At 44.7% G+C, this 17766-nt stretch overlaps 1 protein-coding gene and 1 long non-coding RNA gene across 5 annotated transcripts in view; one reads left to right on the forward strand and one right to left on the reverse strand.

Annotated features, from left to right (window-relative positions):
* The window catches only part of agrn (agrin), a 349702-nt gene that overhangs the window by 206351 nt on the left and 125585 nt on the right, over positions 1-17766 (reverse strand). For 2 of the 4 annotated variants that reach the window (XM_074642840.1, XM_074642839.1), the window contains exons 1-2: positions 13611-15873; positions 7304-7342 (exon numbers count right to left, since the gene is read on the reverse strand). In XM_074642840.1, the coding sequence (XP_074498941.1) occupies positions 7304-7342; positions 13611-13776 (205 nt within the window). In that variant the 5' untranslated portion in view covers positions 13777-15873. Of the gene's footprint in view, positions 1-7303; positions 7343-13610; positions 15874-17766 lie in introns of those variants that run through there. The other 2 variants (XM_074642837.1, XM_074642838.1) reach the window with 1 other exon arrangement.
* LOC141772158 (uncharacterized) lies at positions 1829-3867 on the forward strand. Its single transcript, XR_012594865.1, has 2 exons — positions 1829-2294; positions 2840-3867. It is a non-coding gene; the product is annotated as an uncharacterized LOC141772158 (long non-coding RNA).

The following is a 17766-nucleotide window of genomic DNA, read 5'->3' on the forward strand; positions in this document are numbered from 1 at the left end:
TTGTGTTTATCCTGCTATTGCCGTTCTTTCTGTTTAATTTCTACTGGAAATCAGTTTTATTTTCTATTTTATTGTTGTTGTTTTTAATCTCTTGCTCTGCCATGAGGAAGAAGGAGATCACTTGTACAAATAAATTAATTTACTGGTCGACTAACGAAGCAAAATCATCAGTGTGGACGTACAATTGATTCATGAGGGAAATATGTACTAAAGGAAAACTTAAAATGGATTTGCCTGCTATCTGTGGCTGGCTTTTTAACCCCCTAAGACCCGCGGGATCGTGGGCTATCCCAACCGACTCTAGCAGGTTCAGTTTTAGAGCTATAGAGTGAAGATGGAGATATCGTATGAAACTGGGAATCCATTGGTACCAACCATAAATAACGCTCCAAACTTACACAAAGTTTTGGTGAGGAAAAACTGGCCATTTTCAAAGGGTCCCTTGACCTCTGACCTCAAGATATGTGGAACTGGGTTCTATGGGTACCCACGAGTCTCCCCTTTACAGACATGCCCACTCTATGATAATCACATGCCGTTTTTTTAATGCAGTATAAATATGTTATTTTCTCCTGTTCTAAAATGGTGTATGTGAATATTTCTGCATACTGGGATCCCTAAAGAGTCTTGGAATTTCATAAATTGGGTATCACTGTAAAGCTGAGATTTTTGTGGATCCAATGAGCCCAATTGTATTCATGTGTGATGATTTTAGCCCCAATAGTAGCCATTTCATAGTAGTGAAACCTTTTTTTGAAACCTCACTGTATAAAGTGACCTGTGGTGACCTCTAGGATAATCACAGCCTCATGAAACTTTACAACCACAAACTAAAGACCTAGAGCATTCAGAGGATGGATGGCTTTCCTAGGTAGATTGACAATAAGGGTGTTTCTGAGCAGTTTCTAAAACAGAATTGCTCGCCATCTATTCGCCGAAAAATGCAGTTCTTGCAGAAATCTCCAAATGTCAAAACTTTTCATTACCAAATCTCATATTGAGAATTTTCATCAATTCTTGAGTGGTAAAAAATTGTTAAATTTAGCACCAAATCTGTGTAACAAATGGTATCAACCTAAAAATTGCTGCAGAAACTCATGAGACATAATAAGAGCATGATAATAGAGCATCTAAGCCCTTATACACTTTTACAATTTATTTGAATTAATTAATTCATGTTTATTTCTGATTTATGACCAGAACAACTTTACAAACAGAGCTAAGCTGCATCTCAAATTAGCAACAGCTTTCAGATGATGTACACCACTTCTATGTGACATCTACTGTTGACCTGCTATCTCCCTCTAACCACCCCCTGTACACCCCTAAAAAAGACAAAAGGGGTCTATTGTGGGTCTCAGAGGGTTAACACTTATCTGGCAACACGTTTAGAAAGACGAATTGAAGCTGATATGTGGACTGCAATACTCCAGATCACACCTCTGTATAGCTTCTATAAAAAAAAGGCCTAAATGCCAAGAAATAAGACACGGCTATAGGGGATGCTGGCTGACAGCTTCCAGATCAGAGCCGCAGATAGCTCAGCGTGCCGTCCGTCCACATCAAAGAACTGCTGATCCGTACAAGGTCCAAGGTCCGCGAATAACCTGCATCAACATCGGCGGGGAGTTGCTCCGGGACATATCAAAGCCAACTCGCATTGCTAACTGTGTCAATAATTACTCCGTGTCCTAGGGAATCAAAAGCAAACAGTACAGCGTCGGCTCATTCAGCTCTCTCTCCTTTCTGGCTAATACTTTTGTTTTTCTCTCTTTGGTCTACTGCCTCTAACCCATCTCGGCAGATCAATACTGGGTAAGCTGTGGCGAGGTGAGGGAAGGCTGAGCGGGAGCTCTGTCAAAAAACGGACGGTTAGGCGTGGGGGCCTGACGGCTAACTTCTTTGCCTTTCACCTTTGTTTATGAAAAAAAGAGCGAGCCCGTCAGACGCTCACGTAAGCATCTGCTGAGTCCACAGACACGGAACGAAGGCAGGTGAGGATGCAGAGTTCAGCTGCGCAATCTGAAAGCTCTGTGTACTTTAAAAGGGCAACAAACTTTTCTGTTGATAAAGTCAAGGCTTTCCCCCCCCACACACACCACCACCACCACCGCTGCCACCGTCAGCCTCCACAACAGCGGGCTAACAAGCCGCTCTGTGTTTAAAGCCGGACATGACAACTCTTCTGTGAAATCGTAATCCTGGAGAGGCAACGTTACAGCGAACCTTTGATATCTTGATGCGAGACATTCTCAGCCTCGTGCCCCCCCCCCCAGCTCCGGCTAAAAGATGAGGTAGATATTTTGCCTCTGTTGTGTGAAATCTGTGATGTGAAATGATTTAATTAAGATAGGCCGAGGAGCCGTAATTAATTTTGCCTCTCTCCGAGTGAGGCTTACTGTCAAGAACACAGGGAAAGGCTCCGGCAGAATAAATTACAGGAGAGTTGTGTATGTGTGTGTGTGTGTGTTCCCGCCCCACCACCACCACATCTGAGGCGTTGCAGCAGCGCTTAGTTACTGTATTCTCCCGGAGCTGACAAAGAGTTATGTCAATTCTTTAGGAAGAGGTGGTGTTCTCAAAGTGTAAGTGAGCCCGCTGGCACCCTTTTTTTCCGGCCTCCCACCATCTGAGATCAAATCACGTTTCAGTCCAGGGGTTTATTTTGTCTGTCAGTGAGGAGCATCCTCTGGGGAACACCGTCAGTGACAAAAGTGAAATTGAAGGATTCGCTGCGAACGGGCTCCTGCCAGGCAGTACTGTGCTGGAGACGGCTACAGTCGCAGAGGACCTCTGAACTGTCTGTCTGACGCTCTGTTTCTTATTCCTTTCTTTTCAGTCTCTGGCCTATTTCGGATCCAGTTTGGCCGGTGTTTAGTCACTAACGGTTGTAATAGGAGGAAATAGCTCCAGGGAGCCGTCTACACCTGATTTTCCTCTCAGCCTGAAGTCCTTGAGACGGAACTCAAGGAGTCAATCTATTCTTTGTCCAATTACAAACTACGTGGCATAAATCACATGACAGAAATACCTGGTTAAATAATAATTCTTCTTAAAGCTGCAGTAGGCAGATTGGACCAAAGATGACTAAAAAGAAGTTAGCTTTATAAAACGGACACTATATCCTGACAGTAGTCTCATGAAACAGGTAATCTGAAAAAAATCATGTTCCTCAGTGTCCTCCCGTGCTCCTAACGGCATCTGCAAGATTTCACAGACCGGAGGAAAACAACCAATCAGAGCCGAGCTGGAGCCTTGCCGTCTCTGACCAGCTGTCAATCACTCGCAAACTCCAATCGAATCGATTTTCTGTTACTGTAATGCCCATTTCTTGCATAAAATGTTCTCAGAAACATCATGTAGCGTACTGTTTAGCTGTAAAATGAGAAAGTTTGTAACCTGGCCGCCATGTTGAGATCTGTTGAGGAAATACCAAGCACCGCCCACCAGCCAGAGCACACTTTCTCATTTTACAGCTAAACCGTGCACTACAAGATGTTTCTGAAAACATTTGAGCCGAGAAATAAGCATTACAGTAACAGAATATTAATTCATATTTGATCAGCGCTGCCTAGTTTGACTGTTTGATTGGAGTTTGCGAGTGATTGACAGCTGCCTCCGTTGAATGAACAGCCAATAGGAACGCTCTCCCTCTGAAATGACCTGTGATTGGCCAAAGTCTCCCGTCACGGGCTAGATTTTCTGAAGCCTGAAAACAGAGCCATGAGGAGGAGCAGAAGTCTAGTTTGCTCTCAGAACACTTGAATTACAATATGCTGAAAGGTTATTATTGAATTTTAGTCCAATGGTGCCAGAAATATACTGCCTACTGACACTTTAAATTTCTAATAAAAAACTACAAGAGATTGTATTGCCTATGCTCTTTACCAGTGCACAAACAGGATTTCTCTGGATGGGGAACTGGGGGCCAAGAGCCTCATTCATAAAGCATTTCTCGGAGTCGACCCCCTTTTCCAAAGTCCAATACTAATCCCTCAAGCTACACAATTCTCCCAGCTTTCTAGCTTTGGCCAAACACGCAACAACTGTCTTATTATCAGGAGACGACAGGCAATAATGAGCGTGGCCCGAGCCAAGCAAACTGCTGCTTTGAGCTTTCAAAGAAAGAGCCTAATTAAAGGCTGCTTTGTGACTTTTGTCACTTTTTTTTTGACTGGTGATTATAGGCCATTCATTGGGGACGAATCGTCAGCTATTTGCGGGTGGCGCACGCCATAAATATTATCTAAGAGCTTTGCTCGTGTTGTGCCGAACCTGCATTTTCCCCCCCAGCGAGTCCCAAGGCTCCCTCGCTCTAATTTGCAGAACAAATTTCTCTACTTTCTGCAGAAACTCCTAGTGCTAATAAGGACGTCTCATCAACGGCAGTTCAGAGACAAATTAGACTGTTTAAAAATGCAGACTCCTTGGTATCTTGTCTGTGATTTCCTGTAATGAAGTGCTGGGGAGCAGAGCGTCCTTGGCACCGAGGGCGAGTTCAGTAGAACAAGGCCTGTGCTCTTTGGAGCCCATTTGACTAATTGCAGAGCTATACTAGCCCTCTGCTGGTCTCAAGCATCTTCTAAATCGCCCATCCACCACTATAAAACCATGCGTCTCCAAAAAGTGGCCTACTGTCTTATTTGGGCCAACTCTAATTGTCCCACTAATCTCTCCAGCGTTAAATGACCCGGAGAAACTGCGTCCCACAGGGCAGGCTTACCCCGCTGATTGGACACTCTGCCTTTTGTTTTGCTTGGCATATTAAAACAGCATAGGCTGCTGATGTAAAGCCTACAGAACTATTGGAAATGTAATTAAGAGCTAGCAGCAGCTTTTAAATGGTTGACTAGCGCAGAAACAAACTGTGCCCCTCAGACGGCGAAAACTTTAATACATGGGAAATGAGTGGCTCAATCGATAAGCGGGGCGTTATTTCCTTTGTAGGGGGAATTCAATGGGAGACAGAAATGGGCTGCTTCACTGTCTGCACAGTGTTTTGTCATTTTCCCAGCAGAGAGACACATTTTGTGGCAATATTTGCTTCAGAAACAAACAAATAGAGACCCCTCTGTGAGATATAATCATTTGTCAAGTCAATTTCATTTGGCATTAAAACAAAAACAAATTTCTGCTGTAAACCGTGCTGTGATAGGAGAGAAAAAAACAGACATACTCGCACACTCCTCAGGTGTTGAGGTGAGGCCAAGTTGAGAAATGCTCCAATCAAGCACAATTATTTGTTGAAGCCAAACGCCACAGCCATTTCACATCGACAGTGAGCAGCCTATTGTCCGGGCTCCGCCAGACAATCACATTCATCATAAACCACCTCTAATTTGATACTTTTTTTACGCTGACATCTTTCGCAAACCCGCTTTTCCAAACAAGCCGGCCTACGGGGCGAGTGATTGAGCAATTACCAGAAACCGATTCAGAAAGCCCCCACTGTGGCCTTTTGTCCCCAACATCAGCTGGTCGTCCGGGATCATTAGAAACATTTTATCCTTGTGTGTTTTCTGCCTCCAAACCTCTGGCTTTGTAGTCTGCACACAAGCGGGATGATACAACACCTTCAGAACTAGTAGGAGTCCGTCTTCGGCTGTCTGTCAGAGCAGTAAAAAGAAAATACGACACCAAAGTCTATCAAACACTGTCTCACTGTGCTGCCTCTGATAAATATTCATGATACCAGCTTGAAAACCAGCTGTTTTCCTCCAATTAAAGCTCGCTGAGATCCACTGTTTCGGAAATAAATTGTTGTTTTTTTTAATTAAAAGCTCATGTTACTGGGCTAGAAAACAAGTGAAACAATGCAGCACCCATTGTTAAGATTTATATGTGTGGGATGGGATGATAGTATGTGGCTAACAAGGTGAGGTGACGGTGCCGCTCTGCCAGCCGATTAGACTGCTGTCAGGCTATTAAATAGGCGTTATTAGTCGCTATAAGCCCCATAGATGTGGGTCAATAGGGGCATACTACACCCACTAGTAGGTTTTATCATCTATTCACATGGTAGACCACCACAAGAAGGTATAAAAGAACACAACAGCGACCTCTAGCGACCGTAGTAATTATGACAGGAGCAAAAGGGAAAGTCAGGCGCTGTGGTATAGAGCGTGTGAAACTCCATAAAGGGTGGAGGTTGGGGATGATTGATGGGATACAAAACACAGGACTTTCACCCAGGAGACCGGAGTTCGCATCCAGTGTGAAACCAACAATGTGTAGTTGTCTTTGTGTTCGTAGTTATTTTAACCCAAAACACAATGTTTTTCCCTAAACCTAACTGTTTTTTTGCCTAAACCTAAAGAAGTTGTAGTTTTGTTGCCTTAACCTAAAGAAGTTGTAGTTTTATTGCCTAAACCTAAAAAAGTTGTAGTTTTGTTGCCTAAACCTTAGGAAGTTGTAGTTTTGTTGACTAAACCTAAACAGGTTGTAATTTTATTGCCTAAATCTAACTATTTTTTTGCCTAAACCTAAAGAGGTTGTAGTTTTGTTGCCTAAACCTAAAGAAGTTGTAGTTTTATTGCCTGAACATAAAAGAGTTGTAGTTTTGTTGCCTAAACCTAAATAAGTTGTAGTTTTATTGCCTGAACATAAAAGAGTTGTAGTTTTGTTGCCTAAACCTAAATAAGTTGTAGTTGTGTTGCTAAACCTAAAGAAGTTGTAGTTTTATTGCCTAAACCTAAAAAAGTTGTAGTTTTGTTGCCCAAACCTAAAGAAGCCTTTTTGTTTATGTTCAAACATGACGTTTCATTCAGTTTTACATGTTAGAACGTGTTACTTTTAAGTTTTACTTTCACTTTTACATTGTAGTAGGTGTAGTAGGCCCCTATTGACCCACATCTATGGTGCGTATAGCGACTGATAACGCCTACTTAATGGTCTGATAACAGTTGAAGCGGGTGGCTCTGCGCTCCTGGCCTACAAACCCACAGCAGCCTCAGCTAATGTAGAATACCCAGGGAAAGGGGGTGTATTATCCCATTAGACCCTATCAGAAGGATGTGAATGCTGCTGCGGTAACAGGTATTGAACATCAGCCCAACTAGCCGTGCGGAGCAGATCAAATCAAGTCATCAAAAGATCCTTCTCACATCAAAGCCCGGAGCAGACCTGGCCACGTGCCCGCCATACCAACTGTGTAGAGACAAAAAGCGGAGCAGCCAAACCTGGCACAGACAGCATGCAGACGGCTGCCCGCTTCAAAGGCTGTCTGAGGTCATTATCTGCAGGTACAACCCCAAAACACCAGTGGTCACCGAAGGTGAGCGGCGAAAAACCACAGAGGACTTACCATCAGGAGGCTGGGCCGGTGTGAAGTGAGGAGGTTTGTCTGAAAGAGATAAAAGAGAGAAATAGGTTTTTAGTTTTGGGGAGATTCGCAGACTTCCCAGGGGTGCAGGCCAAGTAATTGAGTTGCCACAAAAAAAGAGACACATTCTGTCTACAGGCTCTTTTTTCTATCTAACACATTCTAATGCAGTGGCTGGGCCCCGCAGGAATCCAGCCGAGCTAATCGACAGGAGTACATGGCAGCAACAGCGCTATCACCGTTGTGTTGTACATTCATTGTTTCTATGGTCTTCTCGTCCCAAACCACACCGCGTGACTTGTGATGTTATAAGAGCACATGAGAATGGAAAACACACGGGAAGGGATGTGTTTTTGTGAGAGTGCGAGATAAGATTTGAAATTCCACAGCAGTGATGACATACGGTACTTCAGCGAAAGCGTACTCAGTTCCCACCCCCACCCCCACCCCCAGCTGCCATATGCAGAATAAATCAGTATTTTTTTTCCCTCTTAATATATCAAATGACATCATGCTCCTCTCCTGGTCAACACCCAGCAGACAATGACATAAGGCCTGTCGGTCTGTGGGAGCCATAAAACAAGAGCTGTAGTGTCAAATGACTGAGTGCGGAGTAACACTCTGGGGAAGATCTCATGAAATCGGAGTCCTTCACAGTTTTGACACCTTAATGCTTGGGAATGAGATCAGTCTTGACCAGGCAATGTAAATACCTCAATAATGGGAGGTGCATGGAGGACATGTAGTTTGTTTCTACATTGTTTTGCAGGGAAATAGGGGATGTTGTTAGTGACAAAACACAGAATTAGGGCTGCAACTAACATTTATTTTTTATCGTTGATTAATCTGATGATTATTTTTCGATTATACCATTGTTGTTTAGGCTACAAAATGCCGAAGAATTGTGAAAAAGCAATTTCCCAGAGCCTCGGTTTGGGTACTTCAAATTGCTTATATTGTCCGACAAACAAAACAAGACATTTAATTTACAGTATAAAGAAAGAGAGAAGAGAAAACAGCAAATGCCCACATTTTAGAAACTGGAACCAGAAAATGTTTGCCTAGAAAAGCTGCATATGAATCAATTTTGCTTACTTAACAATTGATCTCCTACACAAGTTGTGGTAGATTAGCTAATTCATTAAACCAGTGATTCTCAAAGAGGGGTCTGGGGACCCCAAGGGGTCCAGAGCACTCTGTCAGGGGGTCCGTGAAATAATTTGATATGAATTATAAAATTGTGTTGTATCATTAAAAAGTCCATATCTACAGATGGGGGCCATTTGCGGCATATTGTGTCTATTATTCCCACCCACGTTAGCTTTGGGTCAAACGATATGATCAGGCAAGCAATAAGTTCATTATTTTTAAGTTGAAGCACTTACTGACAGTCAGCTTTAGACCCGTAAGTTCAAATATCTGTATTCATCAGGACTACATTCATGCCAGTCTTGCAGCTGTTCATTTTCCGAAAGCTTTTACGATCAATTACTTGATAAGTATGAATGCTGTCAAGTTGAGTCCAAATGCAATTTGAATGAAATGACCTTCTGTTATAGTATATAAGTGGTATTAACATGATTCAAATTGAAATGCGTTTCTGTTTATCACTATGAAACAGGTTGTTTTAGAATACAAATAGTTCCAATGACATAAGAGTGCAAATGGTACTAAGCATTATGCTTAATCGGTGTTACGATTATGACGGGGTCCTTGGAAAATGTTCTCCCCTGTAAGGGGTCCATGGCCCCAAAAAGATTGAGAAACCCTGGATTACATAACTTATCATTTAAGTGTGATATCTGCCAATAGCTTGGCAACTATGCAAAGTGTATACAGATACCGTAGACATATGGCACTGAATGATACAAAGTTATAAGCAAAGTAAGAAGACTGACGTCATAAAGAAGAGACATATCCAGCCCCATTGTACCTATTTCTTACATAACCATAAAAATACCCATCAGGAAGCACAAGTACTGATCTAGAGAAATGGTTTCGGTGTCATCATTTACCAGGGAACATCACCAAATGGAAAGCTCCTTAAACACGATGTGTTCCTCGAAGGCCATCACGATCCACTGGTCACAGTGTACCAGAGCTCTGGAGTACCGAGCAACCAAACCACCATCTGCACTCTCGCAGACAACTCTGCTGTCTGACTCACTAAGCAGCAGAGCTCTGGCTGAGTTGTCAGAGCTGCCTGCACCCACCGTACGCACCAACACACACATTCAGAACGGGCGTGCAGCCACCCGGCCGTCTCTCTTTTTCTCTCTCTCTCTCTCTCTCTCTCTCTCTCTCTCTCCGACGTCTCTGCACTGTGAGGGATAATGAGGAAGATCAAACACATCACATCAATTACCCCGCTAACACATTTTTCCGGGGCTCCGTCAACCACCGGGGCGAAGCCTTTCTCAGGACTTCTGCGATGCCCGTCGGCGTCCCAAGACACAGCTGAGTTTTAAATTTAGGCTCACTTAAAATTGCTTGTCAACAGCCGGGGCTTCGGGGGAGAGAAAGAGAGAGGAAGTGTGTGCGAGAGAGGAAAAATGAGGAGAGGGGAGGCGAGGCTGTAGCTAGAGGTGAATAATGAAGTGTCGGCTGAAGCCGGTTCCCAGTCAGTCATGACAGTAACTGATTTCCATCTGGGGGGGATTTCGAGAAAACATATAAAACGAGTGAAACAGAAATTGTCATGAGGGAAATATAGAAGTTGTGCTGAGAGTGTAAAGGAGCGCGCACATACACAAAAACAGACATCCAAACACAGGCTGTGCTTGCTGTCTCGCATTCGTAAGCATGCCCGAACACACACAGACGTGTTGTCGCACAAGGCAAATCAGAAAAGATCCCGACAAAGAAGGTGGCGCACAGAGTGCCGGGGCGATGCTAAACGATTTCGTCACATTTCCATAATGAAAGGACAAGATAAGGTCTTTCCATAAACATATCAGCCTCTCCCATCTCCCTTCGCGCCCGGCAAAAGCCTGCGCTGAGTTCCCGCGCCCGTGTGAATGTCAGAACATGGCCATCATTCACCCTATATCTCCAGCAAATCAATATGTGTCTGACTGTGACATTTAGCCATGTGCAGGAAGAGGGGTGTATCACTGTGTGTGTGTGTGTGTGTGTGTCATCTTCCCTACTGCTTGTGCTTGATGTATCGTCATGCACAATGATGAACCGAGTGCATCTGTGTGTGGGCTCTGTTGGCAGGCAGCAGAGTTTTTAGGGGGGTTACTGAGTGTGTATGTGTGTGTGTGTGTGTGTGTGTGTGTGTATGTGTGTGTGTGTGTGTGTGTGTGTGTGTGTGTGTGTGTGTGTGTGTGTGTGTGTGGAGATGCTTCACCCCATATGGTGACAATAGAAATCTGAGGTTGCACTTGCTCCTTACACCCTCCATCCTCCCACCACACACACACACACACACACACACACACACACAGCCAGACACACACGTCACCACCACTAGCAGCGCTATCGCTATCCTATCCAGCTGTCCTCCTGGCCACATGGCGAAGGGCTCTTGGCAGCATAAAGGAGACGCGTTCATTCCATCAGTTTTTCCTCAAGCCGCGCATTTCTTTTCACTCTGAGAGGTGAAGATTGGCCCTCTTTAAACGGAGTTAAATCTAATAGAATCTGTCTGGCTGGAATTGATTCGGTAAAGCTGAGGCGAGGTAACAAATGCTGATTCTGGTCAGCCACATACAGCAATTAGAATGAGAAGGAAAGGCTGACAAAGATGACAGAAAGACACAAACCTTGAAAAGATAAATGCAAAGAGATGCAACCTAATGTAGCTACGAGGACTTTGCCTTGTACATGGCTGAAAAGTAAACAGCCTGATAACAGACAGAAAGCCAGAGAAAAAGGGTAGACATGGAAAAACAAGCATGTTAACGAACCTCTCCCCGAAAAGTGTTGCTCTAATACCACTTCAACTGCAACTCGGCTGCCTGAAAATGACTTATTTATAGGGCTGTCAATCGAATAAATATTTAATCATGATAAATCACATGATTGTCCATAGTTAATCATGATTAATCGTAAATTAATCACACATTTTTTATCCGTCCAAAATGTACCTTAATACCTTTGTCAAGTGTTTAATACTCTTATCAACATGAAAGTGGGCAAATATGCTCAAATGTATGTATATATTTATTATTGGATATCAATTAACAACACAAAACAATGACAGATATTGTCCAGAAACCCTCACAGGTACTGCACTTATCATAAAAATATATGCTCAAATCATAACATGGCAAACTGCAGCCCAACAGGCAACAACAGCTGTCAGTGTGTCAGTGTGTTGACTTGACTATGACTTGCCCCAAACTGCATGTGATTATCATAAAGTGGGCATGTCTGTAAAGGGGAGACTCGTGGGTACCCATAGAACCCACTTACATTCACATATCTGGAGGTCAGAGGTCAAGAGACCCCTTTGAAAATGGCCATGCCGGTTTTTCCTCGCCAAAAGTTAGTGCAAGCTGGGAGCGTTATTTAAGGAAGACAGGAAAGGCTAGTAAGACATGGTTGGTACCAATGGATTCCTTAGGTTTTTTAGTTTCATACGATACCAGTATCTTCACTTCAAAGCTTTAAAACTGAGCCCGATACAACCTAAGAATCACAAGTTGCGTTCATGCATTCAAGAAATTAGTGCCGTTGAAGCAAGTTTGCGTTAATGTGTTATTATCGCGTTAACTTTGACAGCCCTACTAATTTATGCTTCACTTATTTACTTGTGTGCATGTGACTTTTCTATATGTGGCATATTGCATAAATAATAGCCTACTTTGGAGAGTTGAGAGGACTTTCACCTTTAACCCAGTCTAAACTGGCGAGGCACTCAGAAATAGACTTGTGTAAGAGAGTGAGGAGAATGAACAAGTCAGTGTTAACCCAGGCAGGCACATGGTAGAGGGGAACAGCTCAAGGTGTGCTGTTGGTGATGTAAAAAGGTAGCAGGTGAAGTCATGTTGTGAAGGCAAACTACTGGCCCTTTAAGGATAAAGCTGCCACAGGTAGGGGTGAATATCAGCGCTATCAATACTTTTCAATAAGCACCGTTTGAAATGAAATTGTTTTTGTTCACGTGTTGCATGGCGCCAGTGTTGATGAAACGTTTCAAATGATACCCAGCATGGGGTTTAATGGAAGACAAACTAAAGCAATTACCTTTCTTGTCAGAACTCTTTGACCCAAGAATCTACTGTGATGGTCCAGCCCGGTCGCACAGCAGGTCAGAAAATTGTCACGAAATTTAATGTATTGATTCGTGTACATAGACACAAATTTCACATTTTTCTCCGTGATGGTCAGCACGCAATCATTTTGTATGTAATCCACCTAATTGTGAATGGGGAAATATAAAGAGCGACAAACGCCGTGAAGGGAAGAGGTCAGGGTGGATGGTGGGTCATAAAACATAGGACTTTCGCCCAGGAGACTGGCGTTGGTGTCCCCTATGAAACCAGAAATCTACGTTGATTTATTTGTAACTTCCATACTTAAGTTATGCCACTTCTGGTGTTATTTTAACCCAAACCGTGTGCTATTCTTAAACCTAAGTAAGTAGTTTTATTTTTAAAGGCTGGAGTGGAAATTGACATGTGCGTCACGTGTTGCTGGACATTCATAGGAAAACGCAAAAAAAAATGCATTGTTGAAAGTAGCGGTAAACATTTTGAAATTGTTTTTTCCGTGTCTAGGTACACGAATCGAATAGATTAAATTAAGACTATTTCACAACCTGCCGTGAGACTGTGCTGGATGGTCACCAACAAAACTGCCACCAGTAAATAAGTCAATATTATGTTCTTAATGAGCCGCTGCACTTTTAATATAGAGAAAAGAATAATAGGGGGGGGGGGGGGGGCAGATGAGGCTTTCCAGGCCAAGAGACATGTTTTCATCCTCCAAAGGCATTTAGTCGCCATTTAATACTTCCCCCCGCAGTTCAATGTAAATGCCAAGTCGTCTTAAGAGAAGAGATATGAAGCATTTTCTCAAGCCTGCAGGCACAAAATGAAGGAAAGGGGGGGCCGTAACTTTAGATGTCCTGATGTCCCTACTTCAAGTGCAGATAAGGCTGTCACGAGAGGTAAAGAGCTTGATTTAGAGCAAAAACTGTGTAAAATGCACAACGCAAAATCATTTATTTCCAGCTAAATTCTGTCAAAAAGAATCCGCCAATACTTTGAATTAGAGCATGTTTTGTATTGCAGAGCAGTGACCCGTATCGGTGCTATGTGTTTCTGTTGAACCAACGTACAGTTGTTGAGGAACAGGAGCACGGCGAATCCCAGCGTAGACGTGGCCAGCAGGATCAGACAGATGTTGCAGGGGATCATGAAGTAGCGCACCACCAAGGACACCTTGTGCTGGTACCTGCGGTCCTGCTCCTGCGGCGGCGGCGAGGGATAGTGGCACCCGCTCATGCTCCACTCCAATGACCCCCTCCCCTCCAGGGCGGAGGAGATGACGGGACGAGGAGGGCGACGAGGGGTGCCCAAAGACCCGTTGGAAAAAATGATGGCGGTGGGGTGAGGGCAGAGGATGGAGATGAAGATAAAATAAAAAGGAAAAAAAGGGGCACGTAATGGCCGGTGTTTCAGCTGCGGTTCCAGCTGCGCACCGTGGCGAGGACCCGATGACCGTTTCTGTTAGAGAATCGCAGCGGCGAGCTTTCAGCGGTTTCCAAGCAACACATTTTTAGAGATAATAACATCCATTTGGGGAAAGAGGACAGACGGGAGGGGTGGGGGAGGACGGGGACGTTGGACTCCTACAGCCCCCCACCTGTCCACACGACCTCCATTCTGCCGTGCCCGCTGGGAAAAAGACAAACTAATGGGCTTTCAATCTGTGACTATGTGTGTGTGTTGTGAAGTGGTTTATACTTACAGTGCGAACATGTGTGTGGATTTAAGTGGGTGGTGATAATGTGTTTGTAAATGTGCGTCAGTGCGCTTTTGGCATGTACATGTGTGAGAGATTTGGATGTGGGTGTTTGGAAATTGTCAAATATCCACACGGAAAACTTCCAAGCACGCCGACAGTAAATCCACAAATGGAATCCTCTCCTTACTTCCTAGTGACCCTGACTGGTAATTAGATGGTGAAAGGGGTCTAGGGCTGCAGGCTCCGAGAGCACTCCCCCTCTCCTTTTTTGCACACCAAGCCAAGGTCTGGTGCTCGCCAACAACACGTGTCACAAGTATTTCCCTAAGAGGTGACAGCCGAGCATCTTTTTTCAGCCTCCCTGTGGCTGCTGCCTGTTGGGGCACCGAAGGTTATCCGCTCTCCTGAGCAATGGTTCTCCCAGAGCGCCGCTAACTCAACACAACTGCTGCTTTGTATCCACTGGAGACGGGCTCCTTTTGGCTTATGGTCTGGGAGCGTGAAGAGAAGGCACGCAAGATCCGTCCGAACCTGACACCGTCACTTCTTGTATCTCGCTGTGGCGTGATTAGCAGGACGGCTGGAAAGCAGCTGGCTTGCCGCTCGCTAAACCATATGCTCCCGGGTTCACTGAGGAGGTTTGCTTTGCCTCCCCGGCGTGACTGCCACTCCGCGGTTCAATAACCTTTATTCCCGGTCAGTCTCGGAGTGGAGTGGAAGAGCAGCTGCCCCCCACCCCGCTGGTGCGCTGGGGGCTGAAAGCAGGTCAGAAGAAGTGGTGGAGATGGAAGGGGGGAAAAAGTTGGAGGGGGAGCACGATCGCAATCCCCGCTCAACCTGTCAGCGCAGAGCCGTCTTCTCCCCCACGCAGCCAACGGATGAGCAGCAGAGATGCTCTAAACGAATGGGAAAGAAACGGAGAGAAAACCTGCGTGTGTGATCAGAAATCAAGCAAGAAGCTCGAGGCGGAGATTTGTTGGGCTTTCTTCCCTCGTGTCAGCACCCTGACAGAGAATCCCAACCAGATAACGAGAGATTCTCATTGCGCCCCGATCCTCGTAACATTGAGGTTGATTTAGCTTCTACTATTTCTGCCTTTCAGGGAAAAAGAACTTGTCCAGTCTTTTCTTTCTTCCACTGGTCCTTTCTTTTACATGCTCCCTCAAGCATCCAGTCCCTTTTTTCACTGGATTGTCTCAGTCCAGAGGCGCTCAGCTCCCAGTGTCCTGACCGCAAAGGATTTATGCAGCGGCTTCTCCTCGGTGGGGATCCAACATTCACTGGCAGCCAAAACAACAAATTAGGCTCCGGGTATTCATAGCGCGCTTAATCCCCAGGCAGCAGGTAGTGGTCCCAGTGTCAGCGCACTCCAGCTGAAGCAGAGAGTCAATGAGAGAAGTCAGCCAGACAGACACGGCAATACAGAGAGAAAGAGAGAGAGAGAGAGGGGGGGGGGGAGTAAACGGGAGTGAGGAAGAGGAGGAGTGCCGGCGAAAGGAAAAGCAGCTCCTGACACTTCGGTCCACTTTTTTTTTTTTTCTGTTGGAGAGAACAGCAGCGGCGTGTCGCCGGTTTCCCAAACACTCTCCTCCTGAGCGCTCCTCTCTCAGCCCTCAGCCGGCGGAACGGATGAGCACATAATGAGAGAGCGAGAGAGATAGTGTGTGAGAGAGAGAGAGAGAGAGAGAGAGAGAGAGAGAGGTGGGGGGAGTGGTTGAGGGGCCGTCTTTAACAAAGGCAGAGGGGAGGAGGGGTTGGAGTTAGGCGAGGGACCGGGAAAAAAAAAGAAAACGAGCGAGAATAAAGGCTTTGGGGAATAGTACTCGAGTCCTGTCAGAGCGAGGGGGGGGGGCAGCAACAGTGCAGCAGCAAAACAAAAGAGGGCTACGGTCTTGGGAGATGTCAACCAACTCCTCCATTTGTTTAGAGCCTAATCAAAAGAAAGTCTCTTCCACAAGAGCTGGAGAGTTTCCACACAGATTTAATGAGGCAAAACCGAGAGAAAATAGGCCTGCGGAGGGAGGGAGGAACTTAAATACATTAAAGTCAATCACACATTGAGTCTCTGCAAACAACCTACTTGTTTTTGACCGATATGTGCAGAAACAAGCCTGAGAAACTCTGCATGCGTCCACACTAACAAGACAATATTCACATAATTAACAAACAATCCCATTTCTTTTCTGACTCACTTTCATGACTACTCGGAACTAGGGCTGACAGGAATCTGGAGATACGATACGTATCACGATACAGAGGTAACAATTCAATATATTGCGATATATAGAAAGCAAGGCGATATATTGGGAATTTTTAAAATCTAATTCCAGAAAAACTGTCATAGTATAAAGAACACACCAGAAATACCATTTTAGAATATGCACAAGTAACACATTTGTACTGCATGCAGATTTGTAATGCATGTTTTTTTGCTCAAAACTGCACGTGATTATCATAAAGTGGGCATGTCTGTAAAGGGGAGACTCGTGGGTACCCATAGAACCCATTTACATTCACATATCTGGAGGTCAGAGGTCAAGGGACCACTTTAAAAATGGCCATGACAGTTTTTCATCGCCAAAATGTAGCATACAAATGGACTCCTCTAGGTTTTTTGTAGTTTCATATGATGCTAGTATACCATCACTCTAACGTTAAAACTGAGCCTGCAACAAACCTCTGAAACAACAAATAGCGACCGGGCCGATGGCAGGCTGCTGGATTTTTTAAGAGGTTAATCAAAAATGGACACAGTGTTTTGGAGAATCGATACAATATCACGATACTCAAGTGTATGGATATTTTCTCACACCCCTACTTATAGGAATAAGGGTTTCTTTTTTCCCTCGTTGTTATATAATATGGCAAGAAAACTATTCAGCAGATCTGGCAAATGATCTGAGAAAGGAAACAGATATTTTGCCTGTTTTAAAAGCGATGCATTGTTGCTCTTCCAGTGGGATAATGAGGTCAGAATAGAGGGGCGGTTACGCTGTGGTTTAGCAGGACCCTGCATCAATATCTACTTTGAACCGACTCGACGGCAGCAGGCACCAGATGCAAGGCGGGATCTATCATCAATTATTTATTTTCACTCTCTCTATCTGTGTCTCCAACTCCATCTCCATCTCTCCCAACACCACCACCCCCTCCCCACTCCATGCTTTACACAAGGGTGCGCACGAGCACATACACACTCGGCGGTGCATGCACGCGGTGTCTGCGTCTATATGGAGGGTTGCATGAATGCACACACAATTGCCTTTTCTGTCTAATAGAAACGCAGCAAAATGGCTCCTTCTGCCTTCTTGTCTCTATCTGTTTCCAGTCTACAGGCTCTCACACATACACACACACACACACACACACACACACACACACACACACACACACACACACACACACACACACACACACACACACACACACACACACACACACACACACACACACACACACACACACACACACACACACACACACACACACAGGTAGGCGATCTTTCTTCCCCCTAAAAGTCATTTATC

This window comes from Sebastes fasciatus, chromosome 8 (genome assembly GCF_043250625.1).
Source record: "Sebastes fasciatus isolate fSebFas1 chromosome 8, fSebFas1.pri, whole genome shotgun sequence".
In the NCBI taxonomy this organism is placed as follows: Eukaryota; Metazoa; Chordata; class Actinopteri; order Perciformes; family Sebastidae; genus Sebastes; species Sebastes fasciatus.